This window comes from Gallus gallus, chromosome 1, assembly GCF_016699485.2.
Source record: "Gallus gallus isolate bGalGal1 chromosome 1, bGalGal1.mat.broiler.GRCg7b, whole genome shotgun sequence".
NCBI lineage: Eukaryota > Metazoa > Chordata > Aves > Galliformes > Phasianidae > Gallus > Gallus gallus.
In genome coordinates this window covers 35,685,950-35,703,077 of record NC_052532.1, presented here as the reverse complement: position 1 = coordinate 35,703,077, position 17,128 = coordinate 35,685,950, and the positions used below count along the sequence as shown (strand labels likewise).

Genomic DNA, 17,128 nt, shown 5'->3' with positions numbered 1-17,128 from the left:
ATTTGGCAGCATAGGGGTTACACACGCCCAATCTTGTCTGTATATTCCTAAATCTGAGAGAAAAGGGGGGTATTTTTGCAGAGGAGTACAAAAAGTTTGACAAGTACGGAAGAGCTCCCCTTTCTCATCCATTAAACACTGGAAGCTGTAGCAGAAAAGAGAAGGACAGGGAGGAAAAAAAACAACAAGGAAAAGAAAAGCAGAAAGCAGCCCATTCTGACCCTTCAAGCATTCCTTTTGCCCATAACTCCTCTCCTATGCCTAGTACCTACCTGTCTAGACCTTCCTCCTGCCTATCTAGCTACTACACTCCCATCACTCACAAGACATAGGATCCAAGCCTGTCACTGACACGTTAGAGATTCCAAATACAATCTAGCAAAACTTTGCTTCCAAAATGACAGAAACATTTAAATAATACACCTGCCTTCAGAAACCTCTGGCAGGCCAGTTTCTACAGAGGTATAAGAAGGCCAAAATGTCAGCTTTTGTATTTTCCTGGGAGCCATTTCTCCCAAAGCTATCGTGACCGAGTAATGTGCACACAACAACACAGGAAACTAAATCTTGCCTTATAGCAGGCTCTCTATTTCTGCAGCGAAACTGCTAACAGTCTTCCTCTGGGATGAAGATCCTCCTGTCGAACTTCAGCTCCTAAATTTGACAAGCGTTTGGGGACTGTTCAAGACCCATGTATTGTAAAATACATTATTTACTCCTTTTATTTGTTTTCAACTATGGACACTGTGATCAAATCTTATTCTAGCTTGCTATTTTGATTTTTTGCTTTCCATACGTGGCCTCTTAGCTGTTATAAAAAATATCACTAAAATGTTTTTGGCTTTTTTGGGGGTGGGGGTTCTAATTTCTCCAATATTTCTCACATAAGGTACATTTGCTAATAGAGAAATGAGAGATTCTGATGCAAAATGCTTGAAGCTCAAGTTTCACATGTTCCTATAAATAGAGCGAATACATCAATATTTTTTAGCTCTTTGGTTTATTTCACTATTTATTAGGAATATGCTACGTACATCTTAAACACAGAAGTGCTACAAGACATAGTAGAAGGTGATTAGAGTAAGATTCAGGTCAAGACTTGTCAAACCTAGGCAGAACTACCCTTGTTCCATCACTATCAATACACTATTTTAGGTGAGACTGCTGCAGCTTTGCTTGTAACTGGAAAGATTAGGGAGAGACTTAGATTAAAATTTAGGCAGACAAGTAAAGCTACTTAATGAAAGCAAAAAGGAGACAACAGCATGCCATCTATTGCACTTAGCAGCTTAGCTACATTTCTCAAATACGGGACAAACTCCTGCCACATGATTCAGGAGGAGCATAATATAACACCTTATTTTGTCAAATAAGTTTAATAGCTCGGGCTGATGTGGGTTTTTTTTTATGCAGGGAAGAAATAAAGAGTGCTCAAATCAAAAGCTATTGGAGCCATTGCTACCACTTGCGCCTTAAAGTCATCACTGAACACTTCCCAGCCATACAGAACACAGACAACTGTGTGCACTAAGTATACCACCATGCTGTGGTCCTTCCAACATTGCTGTTCTGGAAAAGTAACTACATGAAAAAAAAAATAAGAGCTATTATAAAGCAGAACACACACAAATACAGAAGAAGGTGATAAAAATTTCTAACTTGGAGGGCAAAAAAAAACCCCTTAGATGTGTGTGTGTGTGTGTGTGTATATATATATATATATATATATATATATATATTCCTGTATAAAGTAGTCTTATTATTGCTTATTTCACTTTGATCTTCGTTATCAGAATGCAGGTTGGGTCTCTAGCAAGAAGCAGTAAGAAACACAAATTACTGCTTCAGAACAATTAATGCTTTGAATTCTAGAAAGAAAATCATCCTGGATCTAGTTCAGCAATTTAAGTAAGTCACCACTAGATGCAGAAGATCAAGAAGAGAGCAAAACTTTTCTATAGATATCATCTAAAATGAGCTGTAGAATACTGCTGAAGCAGCCAAGAGGGTAAGGTGTACTCTGGGATGCATTAACCACAGCACAGTCAAAAGCGGTGATTCTTCCAATATATTCAGTGTTTGTGTGGCCTCCCTTGGAGTACTGTGCACAGTTCCTAGCTCCGTGATTCAAAAAGAGGTGCTGATAGTTGAATGCATCCAGAGGAGGATGAAAAAGGTTCATAGGCCAGAAGGCACGTCCCAAGGGGAGCAGCTAAGGACCCTGGGTTTGATAAGCTCAGGGAAAAGGAGGCTGAGGTGTCCTCACTGCTCTCTGCAGCTTCTTAAGGAGCACTGAAAAGAGGGAGGCACCCAGCTTCTCCCTGCTATCCGGTGACTAGATACGTGGCACTGGCTCAAGCTGCATCAAGGAGGTTCCTGCTGGACATGAGGAAAACCATTTTACCAAGAGGAGGATACTCAGACACTGGAACAGACTTCCTGAAGTTGCTTCATGCCCCAGTGCCTGTCTGTGGCATTCAAATAATGCTCTTAATGATATGCTTTTAACAGTGGGTCAGTTCAAAAGCAGTCTGACAGTCAGGCTCCACCTTTGCAGGGTCCCTTCCAACTGAAACTGTTATGTCTTCAGAGATACAAGCACTTCACAGGCTCCTGAATTATTTGGTCCTATGCTGCCAGTGAAGATGCTTCTTTTGCTTGCATGCAGACTTCCACTTGCCTGAGAAAAAAATCTGTTATCTGCAGCATGATGCTACATCAGCTTAAGGCAGCAGTATGGAAACAAGCCTTTTAACACAAAGACAGCAATGAACAGCTACAGCTCATCTTTAGCAGTCAAAAAGCTAGTGGTCTTTTGCAATGTTTTAATAAAGCTTGAAAGCACTCTTTGGTGGAGTTCTGGGATGTTATTCTAGAGCCTTCTCATTTTTATTCTTTGTTAGTTTACACGCAAATGATAGCGGAAATTTAAGAATGCTGGATGTTCTCCTACCATGCTACTGGAATTCCTTGGTAGTTATTGTGAACATATTTATTCATTTACCCATGCAAAGTTTTCAAAATAACAAGTTCGTCTATGAAAAAAATGGAAGAGATTTAGCCACCAGCATTAGTCTACTCAGAAACACTATAACAACAGCAATCAACTCTGCGCTGGATTCTTTGACAACACAGATGGAAAAGTCTACTTCACACCCTGCAGTAATACTTAAGATCTGAAGACAAACAAAACTGAGTACTCTGGTTTGATCTTATGACAGGAAGAATGCATACAGAAACTGAAACCTCTGGAACAAAACCCAGATCTGAGTATCACATTCAAAAACGATATGTTGAAATTTACAGCGCCACGTTCTATACTGTTACTCTTCCATGAGAGTCACTTTATCAGTGCAAGAAAACCTCTCAGTTTCACTCTTACTAAGGAAATATCAGGAAATATCAATAATGCAGATTTCTGCTACAAAAATCATAAATGGCTTTACTTGCTGCCAACAAGCCTAGAGTTCTCACTCTAAAGACAGAGGGAAGCATGGAATTCATTCTCAGGGCATGATATTTACAGTCATCAGCTCTGGTAAATTGCTCTTCCATCAGCAAGAAGGAGCAAACCAGTAGTAAGAGCTGGAGATCTCAATGTTCCAAGAAAACACAATATCAAAACCTAAGTTTGTCTTCGTGGTTATGGATGGCATCATTACACTGATGGTCAAGTGATGAATTTCATGGCCAAGTCACACAAAAAAACTGAAGGAAGACACGACCATGAGCTGCTATAGCTCAAAAGCTACAAGCGAGCAAACTGAAGCACAGGCAACATGCTGGTTACTTCATACAAAAGACAAACAGAAGGTGACCCATTGCAAAGGCTCCACTAAACTTACACGTCAAGAAATTCCGTAATGCAAAATACCACCACTTCTCTCTCAATGTTCTCTCAATGTGGTTTATTTACTTTCAATAACTGTAGTGTTACATCTCAATCATAGCTGAAGAAGAAAAATAAATGTACAGAGACTTGAGGAGATACACTCCCAGGCACTGAATCATTACATATATTTTAACACCTCAATTTTCCTGATGCTGTTTAAAAAGAGGGGCAAAACACACAGAAAGGTTCAGATCATTTAAAGTGGGCTCTTCAGCTCCATTTGATAGAGTGCAGTCAGAAGGCAAGTTTGAAAAACATTGGAAAAAGCAAAAAAAGGCCTGAATGGGCTCAGCAAAGAGTGAAAAATCTGCCAAGTTTCAATGACTAAAAACTATGTTCAGACAAAAGTGCACCCAGCCTTACACTGTTACTGCAAAATGCTGCCCTGCTGTGACCCCTGGCTCAACCTTTCTCACCGTCTTATGATTCAGTCCTGCAACTTATCTAGATTGACACAGCAAAGTGTTGTATTGGTATATATCCCCTACATTAAAAAAAAAAAAAAAAAACAGGGATGAAGAAAAAAGTAGCATTTGAAGAAGCAGAGGCATTAAAAAAGAATTCAGATAATGGATTCCTAAGCTTCAAAATTCTTATTTCCCTTCTAGTTCTCCTTCCAATCACAACTGCAACAAATTCAAATCCATCTGTCTTTAATACATGGTAGAACTGCACACACACTTTGGGTAGAAAGAAGTTTGGAAGAAATGAAACATGCAAGACAGCAAACTGGTGTTCATTTTATTAATTCCTGGAAAGTCTGTATGCTTTCTAGGATGAATGATCTCATAAAATTAAAGCACAAATTACCATTCCTACTTTCCTCACTGTTCCTGACAAAGCTGATAAACTCGAGGGAACCAAAGAGTCTTAAAGAGAATTTAAAAGAAAAATGTAAAAAAAAAAAAAAAAAAAAAAGCACCACATAGTAATTATATCTCTGCAGCTTTTTAAACTGACTACTCTTGACTACTCTTTGTAAAAGCTACATGTAGCTGGATATACATTCAAAGCTTATATGACGCTGAATAATGCAGGGGGACACAGCCCTGGATGAACAGCCATGACTTCTGGAAAAAAACAGTCAGAGACAAAATGAAGAGTACAAAAAAATAGTTCCTATTACACAGTGGAAGAAAGTATATACTATGAAAGCAAGAGGGTTTGTTGTCAGGTAGTCTGTAAAGACTCCTATGTTACTGAGTAATCCTTAACCAGTGGAAGTTTATGGAGACAAGCAAACATTACCCATGGAGAGAAATACTGTAAGAACCAACCTAATGACCTAATGTGCTGAGAATTAACAAGGTTTTTAACATCAACATTCTCAAGTTCAAGTTGAATCTTTTTTATTATTATTATTTTTAAGAACATCCAAACTGCTTGAGACTATTTACATTTTTCTTTCATTTTCTTTCATAGTCTTAACAGCTTTAATGCTACTTTACAGTGAATTAGTGTTTTCAGATAATTCAAAGGTAACAGTAACAGATCTGAGTTGTTGATTTTAAGTACATTAGTTACCATTTTGTACCCTGTCAGGAGCTGGAACACCTTTCCTAAAGTTTAAACTTCAGTTGGATCTTACATTCTAAGGCTCCAAGATTAACTGCTCGGTTTATATATTCACATGCAAGGTCCACAAACTCAGCTCAGGTTAATGTTTCCTTTCTGTGGTCAAATACTAAACACACCTTGGCAAAGGAAGCAACTGAAACAACCAACAGAAGCAACGGTATCAGAATTCATATTTAAGATTGAGAATGACACAGGCAAATGCAACTACAACAGAAATGATGACTACATTCAACAGAAAGAGGCAGCAAGCAGCGAGGAAAAGTTCAAACACGAGGAAAGATGAGCTTAAATCTAAACAAGAATGAAATCATGTAGAGGAGAGGGCACAGGACACAAACAGTACAAAGTCTACTAACAAGTTTAAGCACAGAAGGATGTTAGAATGGTAAATAATGGCTTTGCATTTATATAGCTCCATCCATCGAAACAAGACAAAGCGCTTTACAAATATTAACAAACTGAGTCACAGTGCCCTCAGAGGTGTCCATATTCAATCTGAAGTGTGGCATCACAGTACTCTAAAGAACTTCAGTGACAGCTTTATTGCTTTTTTCCTACGCAAGCTTTCCCTCTGATACCTCGGAAGTATTCACGTTCTAAAATACTCCTATAGTCCACAAGCTACATTTTTACCCCACAAGAAAAAGAAAATTTGAGACATATATCATCAACAATATAAATACTTAAAAACTAGCAACGAGATGACAAAAGAATTACTCTTATTCTCAAATGTCAGAATGAAGGACTGGCCTAAATTCCAAGAAAAAATGTTTAACCAGAAACGAACCAAAAGCTTTACACATTATGTAGTAGCAGTACTAGGAAAAAAAAAAAAACACTGTCATGGAATAAATTTAAGACATCAGCACTGCAGGCATTCAGAAAAATTTCCAACAATTACACTGTAATAATTATGTTATAAATGAGTACTCAGCACCTTCTGGCCCACCTATCATTCTGCCACGAGAGAACCACGTCGAAGAGACAAAAAGCAGGAGGAGACAAGACAACAAGCCTTACCCTCTGAGCTTTTGCAAGTTCTTCTTTTAATCTTTCATAGCCCTTTTCTCTTACTTCCAGTACAGATGGGCTCCGTAAGTGAGATAAACTGTCTGTACTCAAACCAAAAATATCTTCGTTTCCTTCAGCAACATCTGCTACTGTAGCACCCTGCAAACACTCTTTCTCTGCATTATTGCTCTCCTTTCTGGAATTATTGTGATTGAATGACCCACCCTGAGGTCCAGAGGTAGAACAAAGTACTGTGTCGGTAACATTGATGCTGCAAAAAAAAAAAAAAAAAAAAGGGGATAGGGTTTGCTTAATTTATAATATAAAAGTACTTTAGAAATGGCAGTAGTAGTGCTGAATGCACTGCAACAGACAATTTAATATTAGATACTACATTAAAATTCTATCTTTAGTAAAGCAGGTAGTCCTACAAGCAAAAAAAAAACCCAGTAAAGAGATGCACAAGGCTTACCTGACACCTGATACCTCCCCACAGTTCAGCTGTCTGGGAGATGAATAAACAGGTTGTGTGGGAAGGTCGGAAACATTCAATGCATTGGGTTGGATTGGTGCGGAGGACACAAGAGAAGGATGTGGTCGGTAAATAACACTGGGTGAGGTAGTTTGTTCCTGAGTTCCTGGCTCATTTACTCCAAGAAGATCCGGTGTAGTGGGCGAAGCGAGGTTCACTTCATGAAAGCCTTCCAAGGGGTCACTGGCCATAATAAATGCCTCATCATATGAAGCCCTAAACGAAACAGTCACATCATCAGTATGCAAATAGGAAACAGTTATATCTTTATAGACATCATTCTATTATTTTTTACAGTCATTTGCATTTTTAAAAACTAGACAAATATGATCAGAATACTTCACGTTAGAATGGAAACAAGTATCAACTTCAACATCCACAAATTTTTTCTTCATACTGGACTGTGAACTCAGAAGATGTAAGAACAAACTTTGAGTCTAAAAGTCAATACAGTCTAAGATTGTTTTGTATCAAAACATACATTATATTCAAGAATGAGAACCAGCAAGAAAAAAAAACCCTTAAAGTTTCCACTTTTAATCTCAATGAAACAAATATTCATAGAATCATGGAATGGCCTGGGTTGAAAAGGACCACAACGATCATGTAGTTTCAGCCCCCCTGCCCTGTGCAGGGTTACCAACCACCAGACCAGGCTGCCCAGAGCCACATCCAGCCTGGCCTCGAATGCCTCCAGGGATGGGGCATCCACAACCTCCTTGGGCAACCTGTTCCAGTGCGTAATATTCTAGAGACAGAAATCAGTGTACCTTTAAATAAATTATAGTCCACAGCAGTTTTGGTTAATTTATGTCTAACCTTGTAACACTTCATTGGAGTGACAGAGCTAGTCAATAAGACTTCTCCTGAAGCATGATGTGCACTTAATACCTAACATAATTAAGTGATGACTGTGTATTTAATAAGTCTCACATAAAATATGAGTTCCCCGCATATAATACACATAAAAGTATGCAATTAATTGGTAATTTGGACAATTTAACACATTATCTTTTAATTCTTTTTAAATTCCATCCTTTTCATAACAATATGGTACAGCACAAATTACACAGGCTCCAAAGAAGCTCCTATTTTCCTCACAGTTGATCAGACCTCATAAAATCTTTGCAAAACGATTCAAAACTATAAACTGGCACTTTTATAAAGATAAAATTAAGGCTTCATAAGGGTACCTAACATGGAAGAGAGCTGTAGCATCATCTAACTGACAGAATCCATACTGTTTTAGAGAAAATCTGTTTCACTCTTCCAGTTGAAAAGAATGGGTAGGGAACAGACTAGGAAGATGAGCATTATAACCACAAAGAGATGTCATCTACTTATAGCTGCGATGTATATCCAGTTCATTATCTGTTTATGTTCCATAAAGCAAAGGAAATGCCATGAATGGAATCTCCAAGTTAGTGTACACACCCACGTTTTGGTTACATCAGGGTGTTCTGATCACCTTGAACTCAAAGAACTCGGCTCAAAACTTGCTTTTTGTATTGACTGAGTGAATACACAGCCATATTAAACAAGTTGCTTTACCACATTAGGAGGTACATTTGGAGCAAAAGTTAGAAATTAATTTTTACAGACAGCAAGAATAAGTTCCCCACAGTGTTGTTGTCTTCCTTAATTTCTCCCCCCCAAAACCAACAATTGCTAAGAAACCGCCAAACAAGCACACAGAGATCCCTACATAAATGAAAAGGGACACACAGTGGCTGGCAACTCCACCCACAGCAGGGGTTGGAACCAGCTCGTCTTTAAGGTCCCCTCCAACCAAAACCATTCTGTGATTCCATTTTCCATTCTATACAGAAATCTGTTCTATTTTGATCAACAGCAGCCACACAAACATTTATAAAGAACACTGTCACAATTATGTGGTATGGAGCTTTTCTAGCATAATGCAAACACGAACAGCTTACTTCTGAGCTCCATTCAAGTAAGCTTTACAAATATTCTTGTTTGCTTTCTCTACAGCTCTTCTTAGCTATTAGAAACATTCCGATTATATGCTCTGCGTGACGATAAAACCTGTTGAGCCAACAGATTAAAGTAAAGGGACTGCCAAAGCTGAGAGACATCTCTTCAAGGTTAAACACCAAAAACATTTTCAGGTCAACAGTAAAACAATTTCATGTTGGCATTTAGCATTTTAACAAGCCAAACACTGCCATCTTGGAAAGAACTGAAGTGTCAGAAATAGTCCTTTAAAACTTACTGATGAAGCTGAAAATATCCATATCCCTAGTCTCAAAGTCAGGCTCACATCTACAGGAACACATCTGCTTTCACTGCTGCCACCAGCCTCTTTTCCCACTACCAAATACACCATACTCAATACTACTACATGAGTTACAAGCACCACTGATGTCTCTTCCCATTCCCAGCTCCTTTGGATTCCAGCCTTCACAATTAACACAAGATACAGGAAGACATGGGCTTCTGCATAGCAATGCTGGAAGGCTGCCTGCATGCTTTGCCTACAGCACCTAGGAAACTGCACCAAAACCACCCACCAGAATCAAAGAGAGAGAACGCAGATGAAAGCAAAATGGGAACAACTACTCTTTTACTTCTTCCCTTCTGGTGACTTGTTTCCATTTCAAGCGTTTCCATTTTGGCTCCACTGAAAACAGCCCACCTCAGTGCCCAGCAGCAGCGCCCCAACTCACTGTTCAGCATCACCAGCTGTCTGTAGTTGCATACCCCACTGAGATGAAATTTTCTCAGTTACTATATCAGAGCTTTCCTTTTAATAAGTAAAAAAAAAAATTACAGAAGTGATAAAGCACAGCCCTTCAGTTAGGCTCTCCACAGACCAAGAGATGGGCACAGCTAGGCGTGCCATCTGTTGAACACTTTCCATTCACAACTTTTTTCCTCCCCGGGCTACTTCTGGCTTTGCAGAGAAAGGCAAACCACCCGTATCAGAAGAAGCCTGTGTCAAACAGCTCCATTCCCAGACTGGCCAGTGCCAGAATGCTTTCACCTACATGTCTGCTGAACATATTATGCACGGACAAAACCAAACTTAGATGCAAAAAGCTTAATGGTCCTTAAAAAAAAAAGTTTGCTTTTGGCAAAGAGCTCTACAAAGTAATGGTAAACAACACCACCACCACATATTAAATGTCAGTGTTATTAAGGAGTATGGGTTTGGTTCAAGCTCTGTGGGTTTTCCCATTACTGACAAACACGCAGCCTTGCTGTGAAGGCACACAATGGCATGCACAGCAAGCAGGGGCGTTCACCAGGAGCTGTGCTGATAGGCATGTAAAAAGCCAGTGTTGACACAGCGCTCTACCACACTGCTACTGTGAACAGCAGCCAATATCCGACACATTTCAGGGCAGCACACTTATTTAATAAACAGAATCATGAATATCCTTCATGCTTTCTTTGCTAGATTAATATATAGTGAAAGGTTGGAATAGCATTTGTGTCTATCCGATGTGACCATTTTTGTTTTAGATGATAGTATGCAATTCAGATGGTGTACAAAAATCAAGTAGTTACCATAAACCAGTATGAAACAGTAAGTTAATTTCCTTATATTATTACCTGAAAATAATGCAAATTTGGTGTATACTGTCAGAACTTTGCCCCTTCTTAATACCTCTCTGCTGTTCCATTCGCACTGCTGATTACCCACATAACATCCCAAAGGAACTAAGCACAAATCTGTTATTTTATCTAAGATTTATTAAAAGTGATTACAAAGAAACCAGTTAAACAACGGTCCGATGTGTTCCTATCATTTCCAACGGGAACCAAGAGCTGGGAGCACTGTCAACAGCCAAATTAAAATGCTTCATCTAGCTTTCAGAAGGGGTCAGCTCCTGTCCAAGTCAGAGCAGTTAACACCACAAAGCAGTAACTTATCACAGCGGGAAGTTTTCTTCTGAAAAACAATACCTTTGTTTAAGGCTGCCGAGCGCAAGCTCTGGAGTTTCTCTTTTACAGTCTGCTCAAAGCTGTCATTTCAGTCTGCTGGTATTTGAAAGCAACCTCCTAATTGCTGGAAAAGTCATTTGGTGGTGGCGTTGCTTACCTCAAAAAGCTCACTTTTTAGCTTTGATAGTCAGGAGCACAACAGAACTGTTACCTGCTCAAGGAAACAGGAGGGGAAAAAAAAAAACAAACAAAAGGAGTCACTATTTCTAAACATTCTGATGACAAGAAAACTCTATGTGGCGTTTACCAAAAAAGTGTGTGTATTACCTGTAGTGTTTTAATATTTAGAAAGGCCTTCTGTGTGGGGATAATGAAATCTCAAAGGCCTCATTTATTAGACTCCAGAGCCTGCTTCTATTAGGGGGGCAGCAAGGAGAGCAGGACAGACAAGTAGATTTTTTGTACCGGTTCCTCAGGACTGGCATTTGCCCGCCATAAGGCCTGCATTCTTCTCAGTGGGTTTTGAAATACTTGGCATTTATACAGCCTGGAATGTGAGATGCCTTAAGCCCTAAAGAACTCAACAGGGAATTACAGTAGTGAACCAACAAATGCATACCTGTTAAAGAAGCAGTCCGATTACTACAACTCCACACCCAGCATTGTTCATAAGGCTCACAGAGACATAAATTCAAGGCTCAGAACAGCAAATCAACACAGTATATGAGATGTTCATCAGATGCTGGCACTTGATAAAGAGGTTTGGTGATTTTTTTTTTTCCCCCCCCAGGGCTAAACTGTTTTCTATTTCTGCTTAGCCACAAGAAGCAAACAGATTTAAACACAGCTATAGATGCTAGCTCACTGCACTGACAGTTCCAGGTTTGACACAGGAATTTCCTTCAAGTTTATCATAATCATAAAGCTGAGATTTTTTTTGCAGAACTTTTCACTCAGGGAATCCAAGTTTGCAACAAGTTACTTGGAGGGCGGGAAGATAGAAGAGAAAATAAACTATTGACTCTTCCAGTGTTTAGTTACTGCTTTTCATAGAATTATAGGATCACAGAATGGCCTGGGTTGAAAAGGACCACAATGATCATCGAGTTTCAACCCCCCTGCTATGTGCAGGGTCACCAACCACCAGACCAGGCTGCCCAGAGCCACATCCAGCCTGGCCTTGAATGCCTCCAGGGATGGGGTGTCCACAGCCTCCTTGGGCAACCTGTTCCAGTGTGTCATCGCCCTCTGTGTGGAAAAACTTCCTCCTAATATCCAACCTAAACCTCCCCTGTCTCAGTTTAAAACCGTTCCCCCTTGTCCTATCACTACCCACCCTTGTAAACAGCCGTTAAACAGCTTTTATTTGTGAGTGACACCAGGTGATGTATTTACCAACAAACAGCAAAAGAAACAGGCAAGTCTGCAGAATTCAAGCACTAGCAAAAAGGAAAAAGAAGAAAAAACTGCTTGAATATGTTTTTCTACTGCACCCCCCCTTGTTTTGTAATACCATGCTATAATACAGTCTTCTTCCATTCTTTAGTCTGCTAGCCATCCGAGCACCATTTCACACTGTTGTGAAGAAGTATATAAGACTATTTAGTAGCAAGATTACATACAGTTAAAAAGAACTTACGTTTTGCTAAGCTGCTGATTAAAAAAAAAATCTTTTTAAATTACTATTGGGATATCTCCAACTAGAAGAAGTCGGATACAGACAAGTGTTGCCTCCTTTACAGGAGGGAAGAGGCAGCACACAAGACTCATAGAGCTGCATTTATAAAGCCCTTGTGAAACTTATAAATAACTATGGCTTAGAGTCTGCTACACAGCATACCTCTCACTCCGGAGAAAAATCAGCACTCTGTGAGGTAGAATTTAGTTCACAAAGCCTCTCTAAATGCAGTGAATGTGCTCACAGATAGTATTCCCTTTCCAGGCGCTGCTGTGCAGGCACAGAGTGGTTCTGCCTTACCTCAGGAGAAGCTCTGCAGCACAGCTCAGCTTTGCTCTGGGTCGCACCGTTACAGTGGCGTAACTCGTGCTAAGACTTTGTTAAAGATACACTCACCTCCAGTTAGCACTGGAAATATTTAATTAGTAGAAGCGACCACACGTCAAAGTATGTAAAGCTTTCCAGACGTGTGTGCATCTGGCCTGAACTATGTGACAGACAGGAGCCCTTCCAACCCGAGCCACTCTATCACGTCATATTACTAACCATAACTGCAGAGTCCAACACAACTTCTAGCCCATTTGCCGCAGACGACACTCTGAGCGCCGTATTAAAAAGGAAAACACCTGAAGTACGCGTTTATCTCCTGGGAAAACCCATCAAGCAGAACGAAGATCGGCTCCCGTGGCATTGTGCACGGCGCTGACAAAGCGCTGGAGCCCGCCGTGCCCCCGTCCTGCAGAGTGCCCAGCGCCGCACCAGCGCCGGTGCCTCCGCCGCAGCGGGGGGTGCGCTCGCCTTTGTTATTTATTAAAAGCATAACGAGAGCGGTGAATTATTGATGGCTCTTCGCCGGCCGGCTCGCTCGCTATACGAACCAAGGGCAGCGGATCGGCTGCGAGGCAGAGGCACGGCAGGCCCGGCCCGAGCCCCCTCGCTGAGCGGCTCTAACAACAACAATAAAATTACTACAGCAGCGCAGCAGCGGGCTTTGCCCTGCGCGTCACAGAGGAACGCAAACACCGACCAGATGGCAGCCGCCAATGCACGCTCCTAGACCGAACAACCCCACATCTGCCTGGAAAGAAGAGCCGGCGATCGCACGGCCGGCCGGAACGCCGCCCCGACCGCCCGAGGGCAGCGCTGCGCCTCACAGCAGCGCCCACAGGTGAGCGGCGCGACCCCGGACACAGCGCGGCGGAGCCGCGTCTCCGCGCTCCGCTCCGCAACGCCGTGCGACGGCGAAACCGACCGCCGCAGCTCAGCGATGAGGAACCGACCCGAGCACCGCTCGCTCGGCTTCCCCTCACGCCACACAACAAACTCTGCCCTCGGCGCCCCGTCCCCACGACACATCCCCTTCCCCCCGCCCCACGTCCCGCCGGGCCCGGCTCCCCGCCCCTCCCGCGCGGCGCCCCGGCGGCACTGCCCCGCGCTCCGTACCTGCGCCGAGCCAGCCCCAACGGCCGCCGCCGCACCGCGTCCCTCGGCCAACCTGGGGGGGGGCGGGCGCTGGGCCGCCGTCGCGCATGCGCCCCGCCGCCGCCGCCCCGCCCGCTGGGAGGGAAGCAGGTGCGCGCCCTCCCCTGGGTTGGGGTTGGCTTCCTGATGGTGGCGGTGGCCTCCAGGGAGGAGACCGCCTCAAATGAGAGGCACCTCCCTCACACCCCCACAGCGAAGCGGGCTGCCCGCAGTGGAGTGCTACGCTGAGAGAGTTGGCGCGAATGGTGCTGGGCGCTTCGTGAGGAGACAGCCCCGCAACTTCAGGAGGGATCCATCGGCGTCTCTGTGCTCCTCATCTGAGGGGAGGGCTGAGGCGCTGCTTTGTTCAAGGGTGTTCAAGGACGGGGCTACTTAAGCCTGAATGCTTTCTTACTGTGGAAAACGTAGGGAAATTGATCCTTCTGTGGTTAGTGGTACGCGGTAACAAAGGTGCTTTATTGCGTAATTAAAAATGAGAAAATGAGGCATGCACCAGATTGTTCTGTGGTGGTTTCTCAGTGGTGAGGCATGCACTGTCCCTAGTCTGGCTCATTTTTCCCACGTGGAGGAATTCAGTGCCACACCTTTGCTCAGTCCGCGCTTCCATGTCAGACACCATTGTGTCAGAGTGCCCCTCTGCTGCCATCTGTCACACAGCAACAACATGGAACGGGATATTGGCGAGAAGGTTTGACCTGTACTGCCGTACCACCAACATCCACCTGTGGCATCAGGAGCCAACATGATAAAATAGAAGGCATTACTTTCAGAACAACCTTTGAAGTTCACCTCTAAGTGCTTCATGAAACAGTATCTGTTTCACACTGCTTTGATCGTGGTTAGTGCAGCTGAACTGAAACACATGCCACAGTGGTGAGGAACTCCAGCAAAAAATGCATGTAAACAAGGTTTTGTCCCACTCATCAGTCAAGAATCCAGGCCACATTCCGGTCAATAATTGAAATGTTAATTGTCTTTGACAGCTTTCCACTGAATGTGAAAGAATCATGTTTGACCAGTCCTGCAGGACACAGCCACAGACAAAACATATTCTCTGTGACGCATTAACTATTGCATCCACCAAGCAAGATCTTCACTTAGGGCAAAATAAGATGACAAATTAAGATGAGAAAGACAACGTCAAAAGAGAAACACCAATGTCGTTCATCACAAAGTAGATTTATTAACTATAAATGGTAATATATTCTAAGCCACTTTTCAGTATGTAAATCTACACAGGGGGCTCAGACAGCAAAAATGGCTTCAGAGAATCATCACCCATAGCTTTTCTGGATGTAATTGGAAAACTGAGCAGTGCAAAGAGTAGAGTACTCAAATAGCAGTATGACCTGAAGGTTGTTGCAAAAAGCCTCATAGAACAGAGAGTTTCAGCTTGAAGAGCTCCAACCTTTAAAATGATTTAATTTGCTAATATTGCCATGCAGTAGAACCCACGCAGTGCTATCAGAATACAGGTTTGCCTAATTAGAAGATGCGGCAGGAAGTTCATTAAAACAGGATTGCAAAGGAGACGTGACAAGTGTAATCAGAAGTTGAAAACAATGTATTAAGACATAGTAAACCAAGAAGAGTCTATAATTAGGGCCTGTAATCCTATAGTTCTTAATCCTGTACATGACTGTACTTGGCATGACGATCTGCTGTCTTAACCAGATTAGACATCTTGCATTTCAAGAAATAAAAGCAATACTCTTCCAAAGACATTTGACTGCACTAAAATTAATCACCAACAGATTTATTTTGTCAGAGTATCCCTGTATTATGCTGTTTGTAGTCAGACAGCATCAAACTACAGAAACCGTGGTTAAAATTAAAAGCTGAAACCATTTTGATTAAATCCGGAGACATAAAAAGGAAGAATAAATTTCCTCCCCCAAAATATCTCTTTTAAGGAGCACTTTTATTCAACCCATGGTTCCTTCCCAAGCTACATATCAGTAGATCTGAGGTTCTCAAAGCACAAGCAAATCCTGGTGGCCTGGGAGCTTAAATGGAGCCCCTGAGCCTCTTCCCATACAGGGAGAAGGTGCCTGGCCAGGAGCTCCAGCTAAGTCTGATCAGGGCAATTAAGTCCTATTTGTTTCCTTAAGGGGCTTGGCAATGAGAAAAACTGGAAGTCCTGTTAGAAATAAAAGCACACATGCCCCCTGTTCTCAGTGAACAGAGTTGCTGCTGCTGATAGAAAGTGATGGATGTACAGATTAAAGCTTCGGTGGGACAGTATATGCCACGGATGCTGCCTCTGATTAAAAGGATTTAATCTGACAGGAGCATTCAACAAAACCACACTGTATAGTATATGGAAGACAGACTTTGCTGAAAGTGTGTTGTTTCTGAAGACCGCAAGTATATGCTGCTCCCACCAAATCTGTTCATTCTGCTTATTAAATCAATTCACGTGCCCCAAAACTAGAAATTCCCATTCTCCAACTGGGTAGAAAGCTGGATAGGTATCTTGGCACAATCAGACTTGGCCACAGCAAACTATGTACTGAGAAGTGATAGTCTCATAAGTGCAGCTTCTGTCCAGTCACACTTTGCAAAATGTGGCAGATATCATTGCACATAGTTCCCCTCACCGCTCAGAGCACTCATGAAGCTGGTGCCTTTGTCTGTTCAGAGCTTCTCCTGCATTTAAACCATCAGTCTCAGAGACTGTCTTCCCAAGTGGCTATGTCCTCCTCTAGTGGCTACAGTCCACTGGACCTGAGCAGTTTTTTTCAGGAAGGAAAAAGCAGGAGGCAGGGGTATTTCACAGAAGGTAGGCCCTGGCCACCACCAGTCTTCTCTTTTGAAGGCAGGAATTGCTGCAGGACTTTAAAGAAACCAAATGCAGTGTTCTCCTTTGGTCTGACTTGAATTAGGCAAAGTTTTTCATACACACATACAAACACTACTTCCAGCCAATGAAACCTCTCCTCCTCCAGGCTGGGAGGAAAAGGAAAGAGGCAACTGTTCTCTTAACAGATGTTTGAGTGTGTGGTGTGGAAGGGTGTCTCAAACATTTCAGAGGTAAATAAAGCAG

General features: G+C 42.2%; 2 protein-coding genes across 11 annotated transcripts in view; one reads left to right on the top strand and one right to left on the bottom strand.

The window, feature by feature from the left end:
- The window catches only part of RAB3IP (RAB3A interacting protein), a 29,362-nt gene extending 15,259 nt beyond the window's left edge, over nucleotides 1-14,103 (bottom strand). For 2 of the 8 annotated variants that reach the window (XM_416092.8, XM_015282909.4), the window contains exons 1-3: nucleotides 14,044-14,103; nucleotides 6,954-7,229; nucleotides 6,491-6,752 (exon numbers count right to left, since the gene is read on the bottom strand). In XM_416092.8, coding sequence (XP_416092.5) covers nucleotides 6,491-6,752; nucleotides 6,954-7,204 — 513 coding nt within the window. In that variant the 5' untranslated portion in view covers nucleotides 7,205-7,229; nucleotides 14,044-14,103. Of the gene's footprint in view, nucleotides 1-6,490; nucleotides 6,753-6,953; nucleotides 7,230-10,943; nucleotides 11,134-12,762; nucleotides 12,939-13,146; nucleotides 13,361-14,043 lie in introns of those variants that run through there. The other 6 variants (XM_015282894.4, XM_046912431.1, XM_046912421.1 and 3 more) reach the window with 5 other exon arrangements.
- The window catches only part of BEST3 (bestrophin 3), a 34,009-nt gene continuing 30,351 nt past the window's right edge, over nucleotides 13,471-17,128 (top strand). For all 3 annotated transcript variants that reach the window (XM_046938255.1, XM_046938251.1, XM_046938253.1), the window contains exon 1: nucleotides 13,471-13,768. The gene's annotated coding sequence lies outside the window, so the exon portion shown is untranslated. The remainder of the gene's footprint in view (nucleotides 13,769-17,128) is intronic.